Genomic DNA, 27,884 nt, shown 5'->3' with positions numbered 1-27,884 from the left:
TCAACAGAAGATATAGCACTAATCCAGGATGTGGTGAAAATTGAGAGATCGAAATGCAATGAAGCAACACCAGGGGGCAATATGGGAAAATGCACCAGCCACACTGCCCAGAGATCCAGACACTCATGAAGTACTACGAGGTGCTCAGGTCCGAGGTATTAAATGGAGTATATTATTATTTATGTTAAAACCATTAAAACCTCAAAGCATGTTCAAAGATATGTGGATATTGATACAAAATACCAAGAGAGGACAATGTGATAGGATCTAGTTCTGTTGAGTATCTAAGATCACATAACTGGTGATAGGTCCGCTTTGTTTCCATGACGAAACTATAAAGATGAGATCTTCCTGAGAATGTCCGTTTGTTCCACATCAGTTCTAGACTGGTGCCTGCAGTGACACTGCATTGCGTCAATAGTTTGGCCCTTTGCTATAAGGATCCCGCCTCATAATGCTACTGTAGCACATGGATGGATCACACACCCCAGGCTGACCAGGGATGCCAGGATTACCACTTTTACCCTCTAATCCATTCAGACCAGGGAATCCAGGCCGGCCTGTAGGACCTGGCTTACTGTACCCCTGGGGACCCATTGGCCCTGTCGAGATAAAAGCCATGATCAGTTCAAAGATGCACAGTGCTGAAAGGATGAAGTGTTGTTTAATGTATCCCTGCACATTAGCTTCCACCTGGCTTTGTGAGTATTTGTGAATCCGAATAGCCACATGATTTACCTGGAGGCCCCGATGGCCCCTGGTCTCCAATGGTGGTGCGGCCAGAGCTCCCCTTCTGACCCATTAAACCGGGTTCTCCTGCAAACACAAGAGTACCTGTTTGAGCATCCTGCAAAACAGCTTTAATAACACACTGTAGACTTTGATGTTGGTTTTACCTTTCAACCCATTAATACCAGGGTGCCCTGTCCGACCAGAGCGGCCCGGCTGTCCCCTGGATCCACCGAGTCCTGAAGGACCCCTGGGTCCCTGGAGCCCAGTTGGACCTGGAGGACCAGGAGATCCAGGCCGGCTTTGACACGTGGTACATCTACTCTGCTGGTTGCTCAGCAACAATAAATGCAGCTCAGCTAGGATGATTGACAATAACAAAATAAAAAAATCAGATGTGTGGTGAAATAACACAGAAACTCATCATTAGTCTGTAATGATACTCACACTGAAGCATCGCTCTGCAGATTTGCCGAATGTGGCTGTCCGACATTTGATTTGCCTGGAATAAAAATGATGGATCTTATAGATCTGTCTATTCTTATAGATCTTTCCATTGTTAGTCAATGTCAGATGTATCACAATACAAAACAGTAACGTCAGCACAATGTATAGCACATACAGATCTTCCTTCAGGTCCAGGAGGGCCAGGTAGACCACCGTCCCCCTGCAGCCCTCGGGGCCCAGGTGTGCCTGACTGACCAGACTGTCCAGGCCTCCCCACTTGACCTTCTTGACCTTTCTGCCCCGAATCCCCTGCTGTTCCTTTCTGGCAAAAAATACCACCCCAGGGTTAGCCATAGACACAACAATTCAGGTTGGATGGAGGTACAGTTATTAAAGCATTCAGTTTAACAAACCTCTCCTTTCTGTCCCATTGGACCAGTGGAGCCCTGTCAATGAAAGCCAGGATAAGTCATTTAAAACTAGGCTGCACAACCCTCAACGTTTGGTATATTGTAAGAGGTATATAAACAGAAAATCTCACTCTAGATTGATATTCAAACATTTAAATCTTTGTAATATAAGGGTTTAATATGAATTAAAATGTGGAGCAAGTTGGAGTCATGACCAATGAGTGGGTGTAAAGCTGTTGTAGCACCATCTATAGGCTAAATAGCATCACATGTTGCAGTATCACATATGTCATACAGATTTGCTACAAATATGTACCAAACATGGTTTGGATGAGGAGTTGTGCAAAATATCTATATCTATGATATGTTACTAGATGTCATAGTTAAGGAGTTATAAGTGAAGATTTAAAGGGCTTAACAAATGGCCACATGGTGGCGCTATCCACATTTAAAACAGTTTTTAGATTTCCTGCTAACAGAGAAACAGACATGGCCCATCCACAAGGGGAGTAATTAATATAGGAAGTTATTTCTTAAGTTGCAAAACAGTAAAATAGCTTACAAAATATTTTGATTTGATGATTTGATTTTTTAAATTGTATTGTGCATTTCTTTGCACTACTTCCTTCCATTTATTGAAAGTCTTCATCCAACAGCAAAGCGGATCAAAGAAACTCACGCGTTCCCCTTGACGACCATGCTCTCCTTTTCCCCCTTTCATTCCCTGTTGAGAACATTATAAGATCAACGTCACAAAAGCATTTGAAATATTTAGTTTCAAGCGCAAGTCTTGGGTGCATAAAGTACAGTACTATTGTAGATATTACTTTAGACGCATCACACTACTCATTAGATCTGATTACATTAATATGAACACACTTCATTGTTGCATTCAAGAGCCAATTATGTTGTCATGACATGAAATTGATCCACTTCAGCATCATGGAGAAAACCATGATGGAAGTCAGTAGAACGGCAATTATCCAGTGGTACTTCCAAAACACACACGATTGTTTTCCAAACCCATAATCAATCTTGAAGTTTAATTAAAAAGAATATATTCATCAACTAATAGAGGTATGCCTTATACAGACTGCTTGCAGTGATGACTACAACAATTATTGAATAAGTTCCACACTGTGATTTTAATAGTGATTTGGTCCAATTTATTTTAGGCCAAAGTCTTATTATGGCACCCAATGATGATACATTATTTAAAGCTTTCCATGTGCTCTCAACCTCTCAATGTGAGTTATTATTTCTAGAATAACATTACAGAAATCAACATGATCACAGTATGATCTGCTTGTGAGACTAGATAAGCGTTCCCGGCAGTGTAGATTTGTCTCCAATCTTACCATCTCTCCTCTTTCACCTGGATTTCCTCTTTGTCCCTGACAAAAAAAAGAAAGAAAAGTTGTGGATTATTGATTGATACGTTACATTTTGTGGCAGTTGAAAGTACCAAATGATTCACAGAAAACTCACAGTGAAGACTGATCATATCTGGGTAATAAATGTCCAAAAATAACGTGGTAAAGACATTGCTGAGAAAGACTATGTTAGTTCTTGCTGAAACAAACTGATGGTGACATACATTCTTACAACTGAAATTTCAGGTAAACTAATGGACATTCATTTTATGTTTGACCAGACTCGGTTAACCTTTACCACTAAACAGCTACAAATTATGAATTGTCATTGTCATAAATCTTAATCTGAAAAGAAAATAGGAATACCTTGCTGCCCGTCAGGCCGGGGATGCCCGAGTGCCCCTGCTGACCTGCTCTTCCTGGTTCTCCTGCACTCCCCTTCAAACGTATTCAGTTTAAATCAATCATCATACAAAGCACACTTTATGTATATACTTTAGGACATAACACTTCCAAAAATACTTTTCTACATTGTGGATGAAAACATGTTCAGACATGAAGCCACCTGGTTCATAGTCACATTTATATTGAAACATACCTCAGGCCCTGCTGTTCCTTGTGTACCTGGACTTCCACTTTCACCCGTATTCCCCTTGATTAGGAAACGCAACACGTCTTATGTTACAGAAAACATTGCAATGGCATCATATCACCTACTACTGACTGCTGGACTGCAGCTGGTAGTTACACACATATCATATACTTTGATATGATATACACATTCATATACTCTGGCAGCGCTGCACAGCTCCTTCAGCCACCGGCTGATTCATCCCCGGTGTCTGGGGGAGAGATACCGCAGGTCCTTTCTCCCCGCTGCTGTCAGGCTACACAACAAGCTGAGCTGAGCTCCCAGTAGGCCACAAACACTTGAACACTTTGGACTTCGCACTGAACAGCACTTTAGCCCAGTTGCCCAGTTGTGCAATACTAATACGTTTAAGTACTTTTTAAATTTTTTTAAATTTTTGTATACACTTTATTCACTTTATTCTATTTCTACTCTGTCTGTATATATAATATTCTTCTTGTTTTTTACTCTTATCTTAATTCTGTTATTATACTACTTGTTTTTTACTTATTACTGTGAGCAATGCTGCTGTAATCCTGTAATTTCCCCACTGAGGGACTAATAAAGGATTATCTTATCTTATCTTATCTTATCTTATCTTATCATAATTCATTTTCATTCATGCATGCACTAGTTTCAGCATACTTTCACAAGGTTTTAGTGCAGCTTGACGTTTAATAATGTCCAATCGTGTGCTTTCTTTTCCAGTTGAACAAGCCTCTGTAATTGCAGTCTGAAGGTCAGCCATGAAATCAAAAGTATCGCCTGCCTGTTCATAAATTAGCTTTTCACTTGTGTGCCATTTACCAATACACATTGGCTTGGTAAAGGCAGCTCCGCTAATGAAAAGTGATTAGGAGACAGAGCGTCCAGACCAGACAAGCCAGACTGCTTACATTTCCACTAAGATTCCACTGACGAAAGCAGTAGGCGAGATCATCCCTTCATTTAGCGCTGCCGGTGTGTCCAACATATCCTTACTTGTGCTAATATGTATTTTAGAAAGACAGTGACCAAACAAAACATGCAATGCTGCTGACCTATGCAGCTCTGTGTGTCTTCCAATCAACTCGTTAGAAAGCTTCCTAGAATGCCTGAATGTCACCTCAAATGAAGCCACTCTGAGCCTGTGTACATGTCGGCAGCTGTTGGTTGAACTGTACGACATTGTGCCGGGACTCGAGCCATGTCGTGATTTTAGTTGAGTCACTCAACTAAAATCACGACATGGCTCGGCCTGCAGCTTGTCGGTTGCCAATGCCAGCTTTTGTGAATTGATCTGCAGAATTTACTTTTCTGGGCCACAGGTTGAGCCAGTGTGCTAACAGCCCCAGGGATGCAGGAGGGGATAAACTCACATTATATTTAGTGCACAGTTTATCCATTTTTAAGACTTTATTAAATCGTTTTGATGACTGTCAGTAAGATGAAAATAGGTGGTTATTTCTGCACTCTTCATTGTAGCTTTGCATCACTGACAATATGGCTGTTTGAAAAAGCTCAAAAGGCATTACCTTGGGTCCATTTGATCCTTTTAAACCAGGTGCACCAGGTAAACCCGTTCCACCCTGCAGGAGGGTGAAGACATAGTTTTGTAAACTCTTTCGATTCAATATTAACACAAATAGTCTATAACAGCTGTTAACTTACAGATGGTCCACTCGGTCCTGTGAAGCCTCTGGATCCAGGCAAACCATCTTCCCCCTTAAATCATGTCAGTCAAACGTGATCACAAAGAATGATGCAAAACCATTGGTGAGCTTATTTTGAACATACATTAGGAACAGGAGATCACCTTTTGTCCATTCAGGCCTGAAATTCCTGGCAATCCAAGAATACCCTGGGAACAAGGAAACACATTGTACTGTATTGCAGATCAATATACTCAAGAATGCAACACAAGAAGAAAAAAAACGTTACTAAAACGGCATGCAGTGTTTCTAAACTGATATTAAAACCAGCATGAAGGTCTACAGGTTCCAGTTTACATCCTTTCAAAATGAACAAATTACTTCATTGTGTCAGCAACACATGTAGCCAATTGCCCAATAAAAGGAACGGATTGAACTGACATGGTGCACCAAGAAATGTTACACTCTGAGTGACTTGTTGTACAAGAGAAACATGGTTTGGGGCTTTTTGAAAGAATATTTCATTAAATGTCCTTCTTCAAACAGACAGCCGTGTCTTTCACATTTACAAATAAATGGTTTAATACATTGAAAGTGTATGTGGTTCAGCACATGCAGTAAAACTACCCTGAGAAGCCTCTTTAGTTTTTTGCTTTGTATTTTCTTCTGAGATAAATGCTTGCAGGTGGTAAGCGGTTGCCTCAGACTGAAGTTTAAGTAACATGTGTTCTTAATGATGGATTAGACCGGCAGGTAGAGATACATAATACATTAGCCACCCAGACACTCTCCTTATAGGTGAAGAAATCCCCGTCTCCGGGCCGTCATGAAGCACTAACTTCGTCGTGTTTTAACTTGAGGAAGTATGGTACTAATCCTGGCTCCTTGGATACAAGGCTAAACTCTATTGTTCGGGTGGGGGAAAATGGCTTACAGCCTTGTGGAGCAACTGACTCATCTTTTGTAGACCCATCACAACTTTTTGGACAACACTTGTAATCATGATCAGTGGGGTGGCTGCCCAGTTGAAACACTTTCTTCCTAAAACAGATTTGCCAGAGCGCCACAGAATTCCCTCGCTGAGTTACTTTTACTGCCTTAGATTATAGCACGAGCCTGCTGGTTACATAACAGGGTTATCCTGGGATGAACTTCAGGGGAAATACCCCTGATTTACTGGCTGTCAGGGGCACTCTCTGTCCTGCTGACAGTGTGTTAACACACTTACACCATAACACACGTACAGTATCTTCTGTCAGTATAATTTCATGTCAGCTACAGGTTGTAAACTGTAATGTGGAAAGCCACATAATAAAGCTCCCCTTTTTTGTTTCCTACTAATCTGAACTGGTGAAAATATATATTTTATGTTTCATTCACGCAAGTAAAGATGCGACAGCTCAACCAACCGAACACGCACAATGAGTAATGTCTGTGTTTACAACTCACAGGATGGCCCTCCCTTCCATCAACACCAGGGATACCACTGGCCCCAGCTTCTCCCTTTATACATTGGAGAAACAAAAGCATTGTTAATCATTTATTCATTGCCTCAGAATTGTTATGTGTCATGATAGATTTATTAGATAGACATCTAAACTGTGATGTCAAAAGTTGTCAAATGTGGTTTGTAAAAAACAAGGGAGACACCAGCACTGCATGACTACATTTCCAGGGTTGCCAAAGATCAAACAACACAACAGCAATTTATTTTGAAGAGTCTGCACACTTAGCTAACCTCGTGCCTCTATTATTCTCCTAATCCCTGAATGAGCTTTGTAATATACTGTTCTTCACTGTCAAAACAAACAGACCTTTTGACCCGGTCTCCCTGCAGAGCCAACTTTTCCATCTCTCCCATCTAGGCCCTGAAACCAGAGAAGAGGATTTTCATAAATGGTGATAATGACACAATGGCATTATGACACAATGGCATTATCACCATATCACACAAGCTCTGATTTGATTATATAATGTTTTATACATACTGGGTCTCCTGGATAACCTGGTGGCCCAGGAGGTCCCAAACTTCCCTTTTCTCCCTGGAGACATCATGCCATCCGGTTAAATTAAGTTAGTTATAGTCTGATATATTTATTGTGTAATTTTCAGCAGCCATTATAATTGTCTGCATCCTTACCACTTGACCAGCTTTCCCCGGTAACCCTGCTATTCCGATGGATCCTATTGAGCCCTGAGAACAAAATAAAAGATGTTAGATCATCATTAGATGGCCTCCCTTATCTTAACTTTATTACAGTGATGATTTGCCACTAATTTGCCAGCATCATCCATGTTTTTAATCGAGGGAGCTCATCATCAATCAGATTGGCACAAACGATATGAGGCAAGAGCACTTCATAGACCCATTGTAATGTCTACATGGTCATAAATATGCAGTGCGTGTGTGACATTGGTGAGTAAGTAGTAGTTTTTTGTGGGCTTGACAATGGACTGGTTGACCTAATACTAGACATTAATCAAGTATCTGTTGAATGGTGCCAAAATGTGGAACGATGAGTCACTGTATTTTCAGAATAAAAAACAAAAAACGGAACATTACATCATTTGTTTTCTCAGATTTGATTACAAATCCTTCTACAATAAAAAATTATGTATGTATTACTGCTGAACATTTCTATTGTTGCTTCATTTGCTAAAATATTTTATGTATAAAAGTGTCGGCACATTTTTTCGTTCAGTTTGAGTTGAATTCAGTTCACAAACCCCTTGCCTGGAGTGGGTGTTCATGTTTTATTGGTATTAAAACAAATAAATTTAAAAAAAAGAGCGGTGATAAAGGGATCCATGCCACAGACTGCAGTAAAGGCACACTCGTGGAATCCAACTGGTAGTGTTGCCGTGTTATTTGTCTTCGTGCTGCTGTACGTTTTACTGTTTTCTTTGTGTTGTGTTCCAAATGCTAGGCAGTAACATGTTGTGTGACAACATGGAGCATACACATGGACAGCTGCTAGCAGCGTAAGCAGTGACTGGTTTTCATCTCAGGTGTGCAGGAAAGTTGTGATAAGGAGCTTTTACTCACTCCCACAGCTGCGCTATGGGTATTCCTAATGCTCTGATTTCTGTCAAGATGAATGTAGATACAGTGTTAATAAACTACAGGGATTGTTAGCACAGACTAGATGGCCAAATAATTAGCAATAAAATGGCCCTTCAAAGGTGATTAATGACTGCGGTCAGGAACAAGTATCGCAGACTGAATAACCAAACAGATCACATGTTTGGCAAAGGAGCTAATACTACTTCCTCTTTTGTCCTTGAATTATGTTCTGTTTAGCTGACATCTCATGTTTCTGTTCACTAGATCCTATGCCAGGAACATTAAACTACACCCTCGGGTGGTCTTACAATATGGGAACAATTTGGAAAGGTATACGTAAATGTGTTTACATCCATAGAAAATGATATACTCTACAACATTAAGATTCCCTCTAACTTGAAGAGAAGCTTGAGAGGCTCCCTGCTGGTTGAAGACCTCTCGTTCTGTAAGGATTGTTTTGTGTTGCATGGAGCATAATTTAGTTTTCCCAGAATTTTACTTTTGGAGTGTTGTCACTTGGCTTCTAGCCAAATGGCTGGAGTTTGAATTGGGGGAGAAGCCAAAGGTATTTGAGCTCTTTAGTGTTTCATAAAGGGGGATGCTTTTACACATTGTTAACTATGGCTCTATGATGACAATGTTGGTTGGTGAGTCCACGCTAAATAACGTACCACATATTGTGTCATTCATACGCCACTTAGTGAGACCGAGCTGAGTAAACATGTTAACATTATACCATTGTGAGCATGTTAGCATGTTAATGGATTTAGCGCAAAGCACCACTGTAACTTCAAATTCAGGGAGAAAATATGTCTCCTCTAATCGACATTGCTGTCATTTTTTCCAGTTTGTATAACCTTTTTGAACCGAAATCTCCAAACTCTTTAACATGTTTAACAGCTGTCCTTCTTTGACATGTAGTAAGTGATGAAAAGCAGTGCACCCCCTCTAGATGCTCATCTCATTATTCATGATGCCTCAGACCATTACACTAATCTGATGCCTAATTATGCCTAATTATTAATTTAAAAGAGCACTTTTACAAACCAGTAAAATCCTTTCATCATGTAAGCATTACTGGGAATACGATTAAAAAACCATACAGTAAATCCACGGGATCTTCAGCAGTGCAGACTCCAGTTCTGCTCTCTCTCATTTGTTGTGGCCAAAATCCAAAGTATTTCACCTAATAATCTATAATAATCTACATATAAGTATGTTGACGAAGAAGTTTTATAGATCCTGGACCCGTGAGTGAATCTCTAATAATGTGACAGATGGTCCAGGAGGATTTGCTTCAGGTGCAAACAGCTGAGACCATTTTCTAAATAACATTGACTGCTTGAATTGTCTCCCCCCCCCCCGTGGTCACACTGATTACAAGGTAAGGTGATTTGACAGAGGTGATGCAGTGTAGAGAGGATGCATTACCTCATTGATAATAACACACTGCTGGATCATTTGCTTGCTTTTATTTGACAGTGCATCTCCCCTTTCTATTGTGTTTTTTTGCATACATTTCTCCATTTATGTTTGGACGGCTTGTGGCAGCTGTACATTTCATCTCACATGTGCTTTCCCCTTGTGGTTCATATGCTTTTGTCTTCTACGCATTGGTATATATCATGACAGCTGCTGGTAACAAGAAGCATCAACTGCATGTTTTCCAGGCTGTTTGACTGAACAGTGGAAGAGGCAGTTATTCAGCCGAGGCTAGTCTGCCTCTAGATATGGTGTATTGATTTTGTAACATCTTGATACTTTTGATGGACTTTGAGGCTTAGAGAATATCTCCTTTCAGTTGAATGTGAAAGGTTTTTTGCTGTCAGGTTTCATCTGATTTTGAAAAATACATGTGTACTCCTTTTTGTTGTGTATGGTCACACATAAGGTTTTACTTCTTACTGACATACTGTGTATTCCTCTCTGTGGGCATAAGATCTGTTTTTTAGACTTGGGTTTTCTCTCTTCATGTCTACCTTGCATCTCTACCTCAGATCTTACTGTAATGAGGCTAAGGAGCAAAAGAGGTGTAAGTGAGGTAAAAAAAAAATACACAATATATTGGCTCAACAGTGTTGTGTTTGTTTGAGCTTTTCAAGCAAAGGCCAGAACAAAAGTCAGGAAATATGAACACATTTAAAAAGTCTTTGATGCCCATTCTGGTGTCTCTGCAACATGCTCTTGTCAGACAGTATAGAAGTTGTATTTTCTTTACTCTCCCAGGGGATCTGGCTTTATATTCATAACATATGGTTTCTAGAGTGATTAATGTGATGGTGTTCAAACGCTTCAAGTTAATGTCTCTAGCAGGGATTTCCTGTTAATCCTACATTTGATCTCATAAAAAGATTGACCTTGACAATACAAAGTGTGTATTTAAAAAACACATTCAGCAATTGTACTCACTTGTAATGCTTACATTTAATTTTATATTAATAATGTGTATTTTCAAGTTTAAATTATTAACAACCCCACCTTCTCTCCTGGTTGTCCAGGCGATCCTGGTAATCCAGACACTCCTTTCTCACCCTGAAAGAACAGACGTGTGTTACAAAATAGTTCTTCAGTGGTTACAAATCAGTGCAACAGCATGATAATGGAATTGTTTTGGCCGCAATTGTCCTTTTTGACCTTCCTACCAAAACACCGGGCTTCCCTTGCTCGCCTTTGTACCCATCTGACCCGCGTGGACCCTGACGGAAAAAAAGGAAGCGGCTTTAAATTCTCTATTCTAAATTCTAAATGTAATGTTCAGGTAAATCAACTGGAATTGTCTTTACCTCCACTCCTGGTGGACCAGGCAGCCCTGGACTTCCTCTAATGCCCGAGATACCCTTAAAATAAAAAGAAGATGAGAGATACATACATTTGGTTAAACATTTGAACCCTCTCAACTGTGTGCATGATCTCTCAGTGAGTCTAGGCTGCAGGGTGAGTTTTTGATTATGTGGTAGAACATGTGGTTTACTTTGGGATGTTTTTCATCAACCAAATTACGACTGTGCTGCCACAAGTGGTATAATCAAAGTTGTTTTCTATTTATCCAATGGAAAAAGTAAGTAAATAAGTATATTTACCACTGAAGCGGTTCCGACCACAATGAATTAACAAGCAGCAACTGTCATGACTTAATGGATGCATTAACTCAATTGATTCTGGTCTTCTCTCAGATGCTGTTATGACAGTGTTGTTGGCAATTAAGATCTGTATATTTGTATATTGAACTATGAAGTACTCACAGGCTTACCATCAGCACCAGCAGGTCCAGACTGACCCGGTTTGCCAGTGTTTCCTTGCTCTCCCTAAAGAAAGGGAAATGAGCTGATGTAATGATGTGAAACCCAAAAAGGTTCTTTGGACATATTTCTCTGTCATGCAACCTCAAAGCAGCAGAAATTAATCCAGAGAGAAAGGGAGTGTTGTTTTGATGTATTTTGCTGAGTTAGTTTATCTAATGTGAGATGCTCTTGGACACTGTGGGACTATAAGGAACATCTGCAGCCTGCAATGGTCCCAGTATGGATCACTTCGCTCGGCTTCTGCCAATCGGCTTGTAGCTCCTTCACTTCGAGCTAAACACTCAACAAAATCACGACTGTTTGCTGTGCTGGCTCCTCATTGGTGGAACGAGCTCCCCATTGACATCAGGACAGCAGAAAGTCTCTACACCTTCCGTCGCAAACTAAAAACACATCTTTTTCGACTATACCTTGAATAGGGAAGGTAGAGCCGTAGTAGCACTCTAGTAGCACTTAAATGTCCCTTACCGATAGCACTTTGTAGTTTGGCACTTTAGTAGCACTTAAATGGCACTTACGGATAGTACTCTGTAGTTTAACGTTATTGAAGAAATTGTACTTGCTTAATTCTTGTTGTTCTGAGTTTGGACTCATGGTTTAATGCACTTATTATAAGTCGCTTTGGATAAAAGCATCAGCTAAATGACATGTAATGTAATGTAATGTATTAGTAAATGTAGTAAAAGAATAGCTGTGATGTTCTAAACATGTCTGAACCCAGGTTGTATTAACAAAGAGTCTTGTTGCTATGGTAATATATCGCTGAGGTCCGTGTGTCCGAGGCTAGTGTTATTTGGTTGATACCGCATGATCGATAAAAAGGGAACATGTAGTTTTTATTTTGGTCATTTCCCACTCTAACCAGTGTTAATCGTAAAACGTGGTCTGGTTTGCTTCAAGCAACAGTACATTACAACAGGATCTTACAAGGCTTATATACTGTAGCTTACTTACAACTGCAAGCCGCAATTTGCCAAACAGGAAAAAAAGAGGCTATTTGGTGTTTCCATAATTTGTAGTTTTCAGCAGATAAGTGTGTATTTAAGAGATTAAAGAACTGAAAGCTCCCACACAGCACCGGCTGGGTTTGACCTATCGGTAAAGTGCAACCTCATGTGCGTATTGCTTCTCCGACACAGCATGTAGACATTCAGCACTCAATCTCTCAAGGCTGAGCTGCGAGTGCTCTGTAGAGAACAGAAGGGAGTTTACACCTAAACCAACATCGCTAATTATTCTGTTCTAATTTTATATCAACAGGATTCCACCGTTTAAAGTAAATATTTAACCAACTGTCTGAACACTGAAGATGAGCTCTGTGTTAAACCAGGAACAGACTTGGTTCTCTTTGCATTTATTTATGCAGCTAATTTAGCTTAAAGGATGACTTTCAGTTTGGCGGTTTGTGCTGAATATAGAACAATAAAATAACACAAGACAAAGAATGAAAGATAATAGAAAGAGGAAGCACATTTTTAATAACTGACCTTTATTCCTGGAAGTCCAGTGTCTCCAGGAGGACAAACACAGGGCTCTTGAGTTGGTTCGGTATAATCAGGACTGTTGGAGCACTGTAATAAACAAAGACTACATTGAGCGTAGATACAGAGGCAACATATTAGAGTTGCAACAATTAATGGATTTAATGGATAGTCAATAGACAGGAAAGTATCTGGAGCAATTGTTTTTCAGTTTTTTTTCTCGATGAGAACATTCCCTTCCTACTTCTCAGATATGAATATTTGCTCTTTTCCTTAGTCTTCTGCGATTGTAAACTGATAATTTGTTTTTGTTTTTTACTATTGGTTGGACATCTAGAAAATGAGCAATTGATCAATTAATGGTCCAATGTTTGTACAAATCCATTGTTACAGAAAGCTGAAAACTCATGAATACATGAACTAAAGCTTCCTCACAAAGTTTACCTTACCTGCGCTGTTCTGAATCTAATCTGTGTTTTACTTTGAATAAGCAATGTACTCTGTAAACTGGATATCTTTCTGGTTTTAAGTCAAACAAAGGGGTATCTTGTCAGAAAAGCATTTGATCCTTTGCGGTGGAATACTTGGCAAGCATATGTAATTTTAGGCTACTCATCTTGTCTCATCTTTTGATATTTTCATCCTCACATTAAAAACATTAACTTGGCACTGACTTTGTCATTATAGCGGTTTCAAAGCCAACATAATAACGGGCCACTGCTTCACAGTTAAAGCCAGCAGACAATAAAACACATGTTTGAAGCTGAACCATGGGTCCTCCTCCAACAAATTATTGGATGTATGAACAGATGTGACTTGAAAAGAATATGCTGAGTTTACACTTTCACTACACAATACTGCAATACACTGAGGTTGAACAAGGTGAGAAGAAGTTATCTTTTGAACGCCAAGCAGACTCTTGTACTTACAACTCCAGGTATTTCACACGCAGTCTCTCGGTTACTCTGCTCGGGGTCGCAGTAAATGCGAAGTTTCTGGATTTCAAACTGGACAAGATTTAAAAAGAGAAGAAACTCTTGTTAAAAACACAACCTCCACTGTTGGAGCCTCTAAATAAGCCTCTAAATAAGCTAACAAAACAAACCTGGCAGTCATTTTGCAACGTTTAGTTTTATCAGTTTTATCAGTGCTTTGCCATGCACTAATGAACTGAAACTGCTATTGTACAACTGTTAAATTGCCTCGTTGGGCATTAGGCAGCTACATGTTGCCAGACCTCCCTCAGTGCTGGAAGCGTTTTGCAGCGACGTTACACTCTTCTTCCATTATTTAGTATTTTGTTGATGTTGGTGGTAAAATGGCTCCAGAATGTCCCATAGACTGTTTTCCTCCAGTTACCAAGTGAGCATGACATAGGATTTATATTATTTTCAGCTTCATGAAAACATTAGTACGAGCTGGCAGCATCAATCAATGATAAAAAAAATGGTTTGCATTTTGTTCATGATAATGATGGTTTGTAGCCTATTTAGGTTTAAACACAATACGATTGTCTGGTGTGGTCTGTTGGTCCATGCTCATTTACAGTTGTTTAAAAATTGCGCTGTATACCTTTAGAGGTCCTATTACAAAAATCTGTTTCCAGTTACAAGTGTGTTTATGCAGACATGAGACTCACACAAGTGCAGTGACTGTTAAATGGCTTAAAACTACATGATCCTTATAACAATGGATCAGTACACACAATAACTGCTTTTAGCTTTACTGATGTAAAAGTCATGAATGATTTTTGTTCTTCCTTTCTCAATCAATGGATTTTCTGCACAGACCCTCTCTTATTATTTTTCATGGTACATCATATTCTTGTGTGATTAAATTATATTTATATATCATATGTTGCTTGATATACATTATAATCTACAACTCGTTGTACTGAGGATTGTAGTATAATGCAACATATGCACTATTTACATTATTTTACATGTATTTTATTTCGTTGACCATCATTGTGGCCCCAAATGATAACAATGACAAACCCGCTAAATTGCTCACATATGTGACAGGTATTTTATATGTTCCATTTGTGCAATTGTTTCATAATAAAAAGTGTAACATATTAACAATTAGAATAAAATGATTTTTTTGTGCAAATTGTTTACCATATCGTTATCGTTACATTAAAAATGATGTATTTGAATTGCACTTTAAAGCCTATGCAGAGCAAATAGTAACATAGGATAATTGATTGCAGCATTTTTGGCACAACATTTTGCAATTGAGAAAAATAGAACAAAGATTAATAAGACCTACTGGAGAAAAAGTCAAATGTTTGCCAATGATTTTATATCCACAGCGTTGAGCATATCTCTAAGGAGGCACCAATAAACGGTGTGAGAGTGTTTAAAACATATATCAGCGCTGAGTTTGCTCAACTACTCATTAAATAAACTGTTATAAAAATAGGGTTCTTGATGTCAATAAACTTACTGGCACTGTAGTTTCCTTTCTGACATATTTTCCAACTTGGGTTTTTCCGTTGATGAAAATACCGACAGGGGGCTCCAAGGATCGGGTTTCAATCTCCAGGTCATCAACATAAAGAGTAACATCCTCCTCGGTGACCAGCAGCCGCAGCTGGTGCCATCTCTCATCAAACAGCTTCTTTTGTCATAGAAAAAAAAACAGGAAAAACATCATTAATGTAAGTGCTAGATGTGTGCTGATGAAGACATTAACAATCTGCCCCCTGAAGGGAGTGTTTACGTTGCTGTAATTGTTGTTCACAGCAGAAAGCAAAGGCACTCAGTTACTCATTACACCATTTTGATGTGTTCAGCCCTGGACTATAACAATTAGTCATGGTTATGAAGCATATACAAATACTGTGGCTTTTTCAATCTTAAGCTCTGACTTCCTTATTTGGTAATATTGTTTGTTTTTGCAGTTTCTGAATAAACTGCAATTGAGATAATCTTGTGTCTGTCTATCTAAACGAGTTCAATTATATGTAGTACTTCTTCAAAGTTTTTATTATGTTTATCATAGAGATGGCCATTAGCTTTTGTAAAGGATGAATAGGCTTTCGAAGCTCTAAAGGCTTGTACCAGCCGTCTGGATGTCTGAATAGGAGGATTAGGATTGGTTGGTTACATAACAGGTATTATGTGTGGTTTAAAGAAAGTAAACCTTTGGGGGTGCACTGATTAAAACAGTTTCAGGAGATAATGAAGAGAATACCGTTTGAATACCATATATTACCTGTATTAGTGTGCTTTCTCTTGGACAAGTTACAAGTATTTATATTCTGAATTATAGCATAAATGCATCAATCAGACACTTAGAGACGTATTCCAGCAATTTAACTTTGCAACTACATAAAGATGGGAGACTCACAAAAGACAGGTTGAAATAAGAATGGTTGAAATCTAAGCGGCAGAGGCCAAAATATCCTAAAATTTAATATCTAGTAAAAAGGATAAAGTTACGACATTTCTGTCTGGTAAACACCAACATCGTCATTTTCTCAGGCTTGAAAAAGCTCCTACACAGCCCAAGAAGACTTTATACAACTGTGTCGCTTAATAATACTCTCTTTGAAAAGTTAACCGATCTTACTTAACGTGTACAATCTGTGGCATTCTAAGATTGTTTCAAAGGAATAAAACAAATTTTTAACGTACCCTTGCTGTGTACTGGGAAAATAGAACCGTTTGAGTTCCACTCGATGCCTCACTGGTTGTGGTGAACATGACGGTGCCCTCCACTCCATTTAGAGTGACCGCCATCTGCGGTTTCCCTTCACGCGTCTGTATTCTCCACAGGTCCCACTCCTCTATTGCCACTGATCCTTTATACCTCAGTGTGGCCACAAAAACATATGATGGAGGCAGGCCATCAGGAAAAAGGGTCCTGGATGAGCAAATATAAAAGCCAGTCAACTTGTGAATTCACTGGTGATAATGAAGAAAGAATGAAAGCAAGGTGATTACCGTGTGGCTGCACTCAAGTCGACACGAGATGTCACTTCATAGGCCTTAGTGCCATAATACGTCCCTTGTATCTTCTTTGTTTTTTTAGCCAAATTTAAATGTAACAGAATATCAAAACCCTTCTCATCGCGAGAATCTATGGACATTTTTGCTGGACAAACAGTCTCTGCAACAGACAAACACAGTTAAATGGAAAAATAAACAAACAGGGATCAGTATAGAATAATGGATGAAGAGATACCACTCTGAGGCCATTATGAAAGGGATATTTGACCTCTTAACAACACTTTCAGTTCCAGACACTGATCAGCAGTTGCTTACCTTCGCACAGTTTTTGTCGTATGATCTGTATGATCCTGGAAATACCTTTGTAGTCCTCAACAGAGAAGACATAAGTTGAATATGGCTTGGTCGCAATGTCTTGCAACTGGGACACTTCTGTCTCTGGCCCGACACCGATTGCAAACAGGATTACTCCTTTTTTTCTTGCTACCTCTGCGGCTTTCAAAACCTCATCTTGAGACTTCCCATCTGTGAGGACAACAGCAATTCTGGAAATGCCTAACGGGCCACGTTCGGACAGGCCAAACAGTTTGTCTGTTGCAAACTTAATGGCGGTCCCTGTCCTTGTGTTTCCCCCCATGTACTCAATGGACTCCATCGCTTTGATGAGGTCTTTGGTGGAGAAATGCTTCCCCAGTGGTATTTCTAGAACGGGGTCATCGCTGTATTGGACGACTCCAACCTGGGTAAACTTCTGTCCAATGTTGAAGCTTGTTGTTATGTTGACAAGCCAGCGCTTTACGATTTCAAAATTGACATCTTGAACACTCCACGAGCCGTCGAGAATAAAGACCAAATCGCATGGTGCTGTCCTACAACCTGAAGCAGACAGGAAATACACAGTCGACAGTTTAAAATAATGGTTTTAAATCCTATCTAGTTTGAGGGAATACTTGAAATACAATGCATTTACAGTACATGAAACCACCAGTATGGACAATAAACAAAACAAAGTGTGAGACAATGAAGACAGAAGCATTCTTACTTCTTATGTCTTCATCTTGAGCTGCACTAAACACATGGAGAAGCATGAAGCACAGGCATCTTAAGACACAATGCATCGATGTTGCTTTGTAACCCATTATGCAGCTGTACCAAGTTCCAAATGTGCACCTACAGGGAAAAGGAAACACATGCTTTGTATTGCAGAGAAAAAGAAAAAGGACAATGCAAGCATTTGTGACATGTGGTCCCTATTTTTGCCTTTACAGAAGTTAATACCTCAAAACTCAAGTTCCACACGTGGAGTAAGTGATTATAAAGGCTGCGTTATACCTTAAGTAACATGAAAAATATGCATTTTTCAAACAACAAATCATTCAAGCATTGTATAAACATGCAAAAAAGCAGCATTTGTGCATTGATTTAAAGTGCGCTCTATGTTATATGAAGGTGATCTGATTAAGCTTTGTATGAATGTGTATGACTCAAGCAAGAAGTCCATGCATACATTCACACTTTAATCATTTGTTTCATTTTCAAACATTTTCCATATTGATTTTGTTGTTGCAAGTTATTTTTGATTAGGTTTTGTGACTCAACTGTTTTGTTTTTTTTACAGCAGGACCGGTCAATATTAAGATTTGTCATCAACTGAGCTGTGCATTTTGCAGAAACGTGTCTATCTCCAGGATAGGCATTAGTACAGAGGAGTGTGCACATTTAAGCTGACTTGGTGCAAATAATACTGTGTGCATATTGCATTTAGGTCGGGGCCCAAGTGAAGCACAGAACAGACAGAGCAGTCCATCCATTGTTTGTGGTAATTCAAATCTTATTACGAAAGGTAGGGTACAATGCTAAACAATGAATCAAAGACATAACAAAATAATCTTAATACTTATAGTTTGTTTATTAAGACAAGAGCTTAAAACTGGGAGGCAGTGCAACAAGATTGACACCTTATAAATTTGATATGGTGAATGTCCATTCAGCCCTCCCCTCAACCGATTCCTTCGCACTTATGCAGCCTAACTTCGCCACTGACACTCTTCTCTCTACGCTGTCGTCCTCTCTTGACTCTCTCTGTCCTCTTACGACTCGAAAGGTCCGCAAGTCCTCTCCGGCTCCGTGGCTGTCCGAACCGGTGCGCGCCGAGAGAGCCACAATGCGAGCAGCGGAAAGGAAATGGCGTAAATCCAAACACGGCAGTGACCTGCTTGCCTATCAATCTCTTCTCTCCTCCTTCTCTGCGTCCATCACTGCAGCCAAAAGTTTGTTCTATCAATCCAGAATCGAATCCTCTTCATCTAACCCTAAAAAGCTCTTCTCAATTTTTTCCAACCTCCTTGACCCCCCTGTTCCCCCCCCTCCCTCCACCCTTCTACCAAGCCACTTTGTTGACTACTTTACAAAAAAGATAGACGACATACGCTCTTCATTTACTAATCCATCTTCCTCAACTACACCTCCAGTAACTTCACCTTCTTCCCCCTTGTTTTCCTCTTTTATCCCCCTGTCTCCTAATCAAGTTCTTACCTTAGTAACCTCTGCCCGCCCAACCACCTGCCCCCTTGACCCCATCCCTTCTCACCTTCTCCAGTCCATTGCTCCTGACCTTCTTCCCTTTCTCACCCATCTCATTAACACCTCCCTCTCAACCGGCTGTTTCCCCAACTCTCTGAAGGAGGCAAGAGTCAACCCTCTCCTGAAGAAACCCACTCTCGACCCATCTGAAGTCAACAACTACAGACCTGTCTCTCTCCTTCCCTTCCTCTCCAAAACTCTAGAGCGAGCTATCTTTAACCAAGTCTCCTCCTTTCTTCACTGTAACAACCTTCTAGACCCCCACCAGTCTGGATTCAAGACAGGCCACTCAACAGAGACTGCCCTCCTTGCTGTCTCTGAGCAGCTTCACACTGCTAGAGCAGCCTCTCTCTCCTCTGTCCTCATCCTTCTAGACCTTTCCGCTGCCTTTGACACAGTGAACCACCAGATCCTCTTGTCCTCCCTCCAGGACCTGGGTATCTCAGGCACCGCGCTCTCACTCTTCTCATCCTATCTCACCGACCGCTCTTACCGGGTAACCTGGAGAGGATCTGTGTATGAGCCTTGTCCTCTGACTACCGGGGTCCCTCAAGGTTCAGTCCTTGGTCCTCTTCTCTTCTCTCTGTACACCAACTCTCTTGGCTCTGTCATTCGCTCGCATGGCTTCACCTACCACAGCTATGCTGACGACACCCAACTGATCCTCTCGTTTCCCCAATCTGAAGCACGGGTAGCAGCACGAATCTCTGCCTGTCTGACCGACATCTCTCAGTGGATGTCCGCACACCACCTGAAAATTAACCCGGACAAGACTGAACTTCTCCTCCTTCCAGGAAAAGGCTCTCCCACCCACGACCTATCTATTAACTTCAACGACTCAGTGCTGGTTCCGACTCCGACTGCCAGGAACCTCGGAGTGACGCTCGACAGTCAACTCTCCCTGACTTCCAACATTGCCGTAATAACACGCTCCTGTAGGTACATGCTGTACAACATCAGGAGAATCCGACCCCTTCTCACTCAGAAGGCGGCACAGGTTCTGGTCCAGGCTCTGGTCATCTCACGGCTGGACTATTGCAACTCCCTCTTGGCAGGTCTTCCTGCTAATGCCATTCGACCTCTACAACTCATCCAGAATGCAGCTGCTCGACTGGTCTTCAACCGACCGAAATTTACCCACACTACTCCGCTCCTCCGCGACCTTCACTGGTTACCGGTGGCCGCCCGCATCCGCTTCAAAACACTGGTACTTGCGTACCGTGCTGCGAACAGATCGGGTCCGGTCTACATCCAGGACATGGTCAAACCGTACACCCCAGCCCGTTCACTTCGCTCGGCTTCTGCCAATCTGCTTGTAGCTCCTTCACTTCGAGCTAAATCACGACTGTTTGCTGTGCTGGCTCCTCATTGGTGGAACGAGCTCCCCATTGACATCAGGACAGCAGAAAGTCTCTACATCTTCCGTCGCAAACTAAAAACACATCTTTTTCGACTATACCTTGAATAGGTAGCACTTAAATGCCGTAGTAGCACTTAAATGTCCCTTACCGATAGCACTTTAGTAGCACTTAAATGGCACTTACGGATAGTACTTTGTAGTTTGACTTTATTGAAGAAATTGTACTTGCTTGATTCTTGTTGTTCTGAGTTTGGACTCACGGTTTAATGCACTTATTGTAAGTCGCTTTGGATAAAAGCGTCAGCTAAATGACATGTAATGTAATGTAATGTAATGTAATATGAAGTCAGTACTATACTTACCAATATTTTTAGCACTGTTTTTGGTCTCTACCAACCCCCGAGAAAGATCGCTTGCTCTTTAGCTGCTAAGTGCTCCACTATGGACCAACTACTACTACCAACTGGAGGCTAACGTCAGTAGAGCAGGTAGCAGGTAGAGCACAATGGATTTGCCAGAGTTAATGCTGAAAACAGCTGCAGGCAGTTGACACTGAGGCCATCAAGTGCACATCCTATCTGCCCATGTTTGCTTTTTCCTAAGTGATATTCACATCCTACCTCCCACTGCTGTGGGACTGTGCTGCACTGCCCACAAATCCCTCATTCACTTACTTGAGCAACAAAGTTATACTCTGAGCTCTGCATCCAACCTTCTTGTGGCGCACTTTATCTTTCCAGCCATGCCGCACATCGACGCTACACCTAAGCATTTTCCTTTCAAGCCTCATCCACCACACCCTCACATGGCACTTTCAGCTTTACTAAGTAAACAACTCACTGAACTTCTGACCCAAACTGCTCTTAAACCAGTGCTCACTGTTTCCTGTGGGATTATCAGCCGTTTCCTCAAATCTGCTGCCATTTGCCAATCTCTGCCAGAATACTGTACAACACGACTCACCAGAAAAGCTTCACTCCTACACTTTTCCTCCCTAATGGATCACACCAATTAAAACCTTCCTTCAGCAGATGAGTTCATTTCAACCAGTTACCATCACATGCTGCTAAATGACTTACAATAGTTATTATAGTACATGTTGGGAACATGTTAGAGAAACAATTTGTACATATGAACAATCTCTTTCGGTTTGTTCCAATATCTTTCAACTACTTCCAGCTCTTCTTTCTATATCCCTTATTTATCGAATCAGGAATTGACTTAATCAGGAATGATTTTGCTGCATGTTTACAGCCCTTGAGGCTCCTCACTCTACACCTGCACAGCCACATACTTGCTGAGTGCTGACTGTTGAAAAGCTTCTCCTATGCTGCAGGAACTCAAAAAGCAGGTGTCCAAACATAGCAGCTGATGTTCCAATATAACCTTGATGTTATGTGACTGTCAGATAAATGATGGTATTCTGAGATCCCTGGAGTAAAATATCTACATATGGCATATGCTCTATTTACCAAGTGTTTATCTATACATGTGAGTTTCTTTCCTGCTCTGCACTGCTCTCATACAGCAGTTACAGCGAAGCACCAACCCTCCAGGTCCCCCCCCCCTCTCAGGTAAACATTGTGAGCTCTGTCAACACTTTAGCTGTAGTTTGCGCCGTTAGCCATCTTGCTGTGAGACACCGTCTCTTCGTCGATATCTTCAGGGCCGTTAAAAGCTGATCGAAATTCTCCCAATCTCGGATCTTGCACCTTTAAGGTTAGGGACATTTGTGGTTGTGGATTCTTTGTGGAAATTGGGACATTTTGCATCGATATATATGTTGTACCTATTCATATGACTTTGGTGATGCCCTCACTTTGTATTTTCGCGCTGTCATCAGGTACAAAATACTATGTGTTTTGGTTTATGACCAAATACCTACAAAACTTTAGCACTGTAGCCAGGCTGACAGAGAGTCACAGCTCTGTGGAACCGTGTATTCCTATAGACCTCAGTAGTAAAAAAGATGGATGGATGGAGGCAAGATTGATGATCTCTTGCCCTCAACTACTGCCGATCTGTCATCAAGAGGAGTGGCCTTGGAAACGGCTGTATGCCCTGGTGTATATTTGGATAGCTTTTCTCCCATTAACCTAGACCAATTGTCCTCAACGGTTTCTACTTTTAAACCGTCTACCTGTCTCTTAGACCCCATCCCAACGAGGCTGCTTAAAGACGTGTTGCCTTTAATTGGCACCGCTCTGTTGGATATTGTTAATGTGTCTTTGCTAACAGGCCATGTACCACATTCCTTCAAAGTAGCTGTAATTAAACCTCTCCTGAAAAAGCCCACTCTTAATCCAGAGGTGTTGGCTAACTACAGACCGATTTCTAACCTTCCCTTCCTCTCTAAGATCCTTGAGAAAGTAGTCGCAAATCAGTTGTGCGACTTTCTACATCAGAATAGTTTATTTGAGGAGTTTCAGTCAGGATTTAGAAAACACCACAGCACAGAGACAGCACTGGTGAAAATTACAAATGACCTCCTAATTGCATCAGATAAAGGACTCATCTCCGTACTGGTATTATTAGACCTTAGTGCTGCGTTCAACACCATTGATCATGACATCCTATTACAGAGACTGGATCAGTCAATTGGCATTTCAGGTACCGCACTAAGTTGGTTTAAATCCTATTTATCAGATCGATCTCAATTTGTATTTGTAAACGATGATAGCCTCAATGACCACCAACGTTAATCACAGAGTTCCACAAGGTTCTGTGCTTGGACCAATTTTATTTACCTTATATATGCTTCCTTTGGGCAATATTATCAGGAAACACTGCATAAACTTTCATTGCTATGCAGACGATACTCAATTATATCTATCGATCAAACCAGAGGAGACCAACCAGCTCGCTAAAATTCAAGAATGTCTTAAAGGCATAAAAACATGGATGACCTGCAACTTCCTGATGTTAAACTCAGACAAAACTGAAGTTATTTTACTGGGCCCTGAACACCTCAGAGAACAATTATCTGGTGATGTGGTTTCTGTAGATGGCATTTCCCTGGCATCCAACACCACTGTAAAGAATCTCGGCGTTATCTTTGACCGAGACTTGTCCTTTAACTCCCACGTTAAGCAAATCTCAAGGATTGCATTTTTTCATCTACGTAACATTTCAAAAATCAGGCACATCTTGTCTCAAAAAGATGCAGAAAAGCTGGTTCACGTGTTTGTTACTTCCAGACTAGATTACTGCAACTCCTTATTATCAGGCTGCTCTAATAAGTCTCTTAAATCCCTCCAGTTGATCCAGAATGCTGCAGCTTGTGTACTCACAAAAACTAAGAAAAGAGATCACATTACTCCTGTATTAGCTGCTCTGCACTGGCTCCCTGTAAAATCAAGAATCACATTTAAAATGATTCTCCTCACCTACAAAGCCTTGATTGGTGATGCACCATCATATCTTAAGGAGCTTGTAGAACCATATTGCCCCACTAGAGAGCTGCGCTCACTAAATGCGGGGCTACTTGTGGTTCCTAGAGTCCTAAAAAGTAGGATGGGAGCAAGAGCCTTCAGTTATCAAGCTCCTCTTTTATGGAACCAGCTTCCACTTTCAGTCCGGGAGGCAGACAGTCACCTCATTCAAGAATAGACTTAAGACTTTCCTCTTTGATAGTGCTTATAGTTAGGGCTGAATCAGGTTTGCCCTGGTCGAGCCCCTTGATATGCTGCTATAGGCTTATAGGCTGCTGGGGGATGTTTTAGGATACACTGAGCACCTATCTCATCTTCTCTCTCTCCTTATGGATGAATTTACATCTCTCCATTGCACCTTATTAACTCTGCTTCCTCCCCGGAGTCGTTGTGACTTCACGTCTCATAGGGTCCATTGGACCTGGAGGTGTCTGATGCCTGATGAGCCGGCCTACCGCGTTGGCCCTGCTGATGCCCCGCCCCCCCCTCCTCTCTACCTCATTCTGTTTCAAGGATTGGAGTTCCATTCATACATTGTCATATTCATGTAATGTGTTTATGTAACTTTGTAAATGCTGTTCATTCTGTACACATGACATCTATTGCATCTGTCCATCCAGGGAGAGGGATCCTCCTCTGTTGCTCTCCTGAAGGTTTCTTCCCTTTTTTCCCTGTGAAAGGTTATTTTTGGGGAGTTTTTCCTGATCCGATGTGAGGTCCTGGGACAGGGATGTCATATGTGTACAGATTGTAAAGCCCTCTGAGGCAAATTTGTAATTTGTGATATTGGGCTATACAAAATAAACTGAATTTAATTTAATTGAAAAACTAACACCATCCTTATCACCCTCAGCGTTTCTTTTTGTTCAATTTTAACGATTGCATTATTTAAAAAATCAAGCAATATCATGCGTATGTGCCAAACTAAGATGGTGAACATGGTTTAAATGATACCTTCTGATCATAAGCGGGTTGACATTGTCATTGTGAGCATTTTAGCATGCTGACATTAGCATTTAACTCAAAGCCAGGATGGCTGTACACTCTGTACAACCACAAGAGGGCCATTTTAAGCTATTTCAACTAATTGCCAAATCTGTCCTGTTTCTTGGATCTGCCTTGGCACCAACTCAGATATTGACCACAGATCCTACTCAGATTTAAGTGCAACACATGACAACATGCAGTTTGTCCTTTAACATTGATTAATGTCTAATATACAGTATATGTCAAATGAAATGCCTTGTTGCTGCTGTATTTTACAAGTTTATTTCAGTTACAGGTGAACAATGATATCATTGGATGTGTTGTCAAACAACACGTAGTATTATTGTGGAGTATAATGATGGTTATTTTCATGCTCGTGGAATTGGAGATGAACTGAGATATTAAGAACCAGGTGAAGCATTAAAAGTGTGTGTTTACATTGTGCATGTGAGCAGAGGGGAGACAGGGTTTTATCGATTGTTGTTTCTGTGGTAAATCATCTTCTTCATTGTTCACCATGTGAACTAAATGAACTGCTGACATCCTAAAAGAAGGGAGTTGCAAATGAAGATATGCTGCGTACAGTAGAGGAAGCAGGACTTGTGGAAGGAACTTGATAGGAAGGAACTGACCGTACTCCTTATTCATAAATAGCTATTTTTGATTGTGAAGGTCAATGAAACAGTGGGTAAGACATAACCCTTGGCCTCCCAAAAGCTTGTATTCCTAGGCAGCAAAAGAGGGGTCACACTCTTTAACATGACTGACTTTTTCCACCGTGTAAACTCAGCGTTGCAGTAACACAGTTGAAAGACGCGTTTAGGTGCCATAGTTCTGCAAGACCTTTTCTTCAGAATTTTTCCCCACTAGAGAGCTGGAGGAGGTTGTTGGAAAACCCCCTCATTGGCAGGGTCCAGTCAGGATGACTTTCCCCTCGACCGACTTTCCCCAAGCAAAGTGTTTCTACACCTCTGCTCGAGCCACATGGAATTCATTTACACCATCAGACAGTGAAATTCCGGCTGTGGACTTTGACCAAACACATGTTATAATGAAGAGAAGCAACCTTCGTCCAGGAATAAAGACACAACAATATGCATGCTATGCTATAATGCTTCCAGATGAAATGCATGCATAACATAGCAGAATTAACAGGTGCATTAGTGTTGTAGGTCCAGACTCCGCTGATCTCTGATGTTATTGGAGCAGCACAGAACTGGCAGAACTGTAACTCTGTGAATATAACTACCACATGGCATGAGTCGGTTGAGTCAGTTGTTTGTCGCAATACTTTGCAAACTTAATAAGATTTATGTAAGACGTATTCACTGTTTAGTTACAGCTGGAAATGTCATTCAGGAAGCTGAACTAATAATGTCTCCCAATTCACTAGATAACGTTTCACTTGTTTCGAGTGGGCGACACTGAGTCATCACACAGATTTTAAAAACTGTACCACATATTTTGTGCTTAACAAGTTATACTTCCCTTCCCTGTTTATATTTAGCAGGCAATCATAATAATGTGTTTGAATTATGGAGCTCTGAAAGAAAAAAAAAATATTTTCTATTTGTGTTGTACCAGTAATTTATGTAATACAACTGCATGCTTTAACTCCACTTGACCTGCTGAAGTTTTTCTTATCTGCTGTAAATGTTGCAAGAGGAAGTTGTTTAATTTCAGAAACAACAACTGCTGTTCATACTGAACAGTTGCCAAGATCAGTGGGATGTATTCCTGCAACATTCTTCAAGCAACAAGGGAAAGTTTTATCAGTTGTTTTTAGGAATCTGTTCTACTAATCCAAATACTTCAATACTCTGGTAAGACATCTGCTCATATAGTCCTCATCGCTGTCCACTCTATTCCTGCCTCTATTATTGTTTATATGCTATTCTCACATCTCTAAAAATAAAAGTATGTATGAGTACAATACATGCACTACTGTGGTGCACTGCAGTATGCTTGCACAGATTCAAGAAATATTAAAGAAAAAATATTTTTGACGAGAAGTGGAATGGCCAGGAAAAAAAATCTTGCACTGATTCCATTCATCCTTTACACGACAGTAGCAAAAACAAGCTTAATGTCTTCAATATGCGACTGCGGCAGCAGAGTCGAGGACACTCAAGTAAAAGTTGACACTTGCAAAAACTTTTCTTATCTGAACACATGGAAAATATATTTAATACAATCAAATCAGCCCAACAAATTCACATGAATGATCAAACTGCCTCCACAGATTCCAATACTCAAAATATAAATGTATATTGATCAAATAAAAATGACAGTTGCATCGTAATACATAAAAAAACACACACAAATCCTCTAACTGCATCATAGAATTTCTAAAATGCTGAAATACAATAAGTACAAAAAATTAAAAGTAAGCAAAAGGTTACCGGTAAGCGTCCAAGCCCTTGTGTGAGTTCCTGTTAATCCTCTCATTCAGAGCCAATGATCAATACTGATCACAGCCATGGGTTTACAGAAACTAAA

At 40.6% G+C, this 27,884-nt stretch overlaps 1 protein-coding gene across 1 annotated transcript; it reads right to left on the bottom strand.

Annotated features, from left to right (window-relative positions):
* Positions 1 to 11: 11 nt before the first annotated feature.
* On the bottom strand, positions 12 to 27,884 carry col21a1 (collagen, type XXI, alpha 1). The gene is made up of 29 exons (XM_034552082.1): positions 27,788 to 27,884; positions 18,067 to 18,194; positions 17,340 to 17,900; positions 17,019 to 17,184; positions 16,710 to 16,938; positions 15,517 to 15,690; positions 13,998 to 14,075; positions 13,075 to 13,158; positions 11,528 to 11,590; positions 11,069 to 11,122; positions 10,928 to 10,981; positions 10,764 to 10,817; positions 7,362 to 7,415; positions 7,210 to 7,263; positions 7,036 to 7,089; positions 6,671 to 6,724; positions 5,386 to 5,430; positions 5,241 to 5,294; positions 5,105 to 5,158; positions 3,558 to 3,611; positions 3,326 to 3,397; positions 2,945 to 2,980; positions 2,266 to 2,310; positions 1,590 to 1,622; positions 1,352 to 1,498; positions 1,177 to 1,231; positions 897 to 1,088; positions 739 to 816; positions 12 to 602 (listed from the first exon to the last, which is right to left on the bottom strand). Exons 2-29 carry the CDS (start codon positions 18,161 to 18,163, stop codon positions 415 to 417), a joined length of 2,883 nt encoding a protein of 960 aa, XP_034407973.1. The 5' UTR covers positions 18,164 to 18,194; positions 27,788 to 27,884; the 3' UTR covers positions 12 to 414.

The sequence above is a fragment of the Cyclopterus lumpus genome, chromosome 15 (assembly GCF_009769545.1).
Source record: "Cyclopterus lumpus isolate fCycLum1 chromosome 15, fCycLum1.pri, whole genome shotgun sequence".
NCBI classification, from domain to species: Eukaryota; Metazoa; Chordata; class Actinopteri; order Perciformes; family Cyclopteridae; genus Cyclopterus; species Cyclopterus lumpus.
This window is presented reverse-complemented; position numbering and strand designations above follow the sequence as displayed.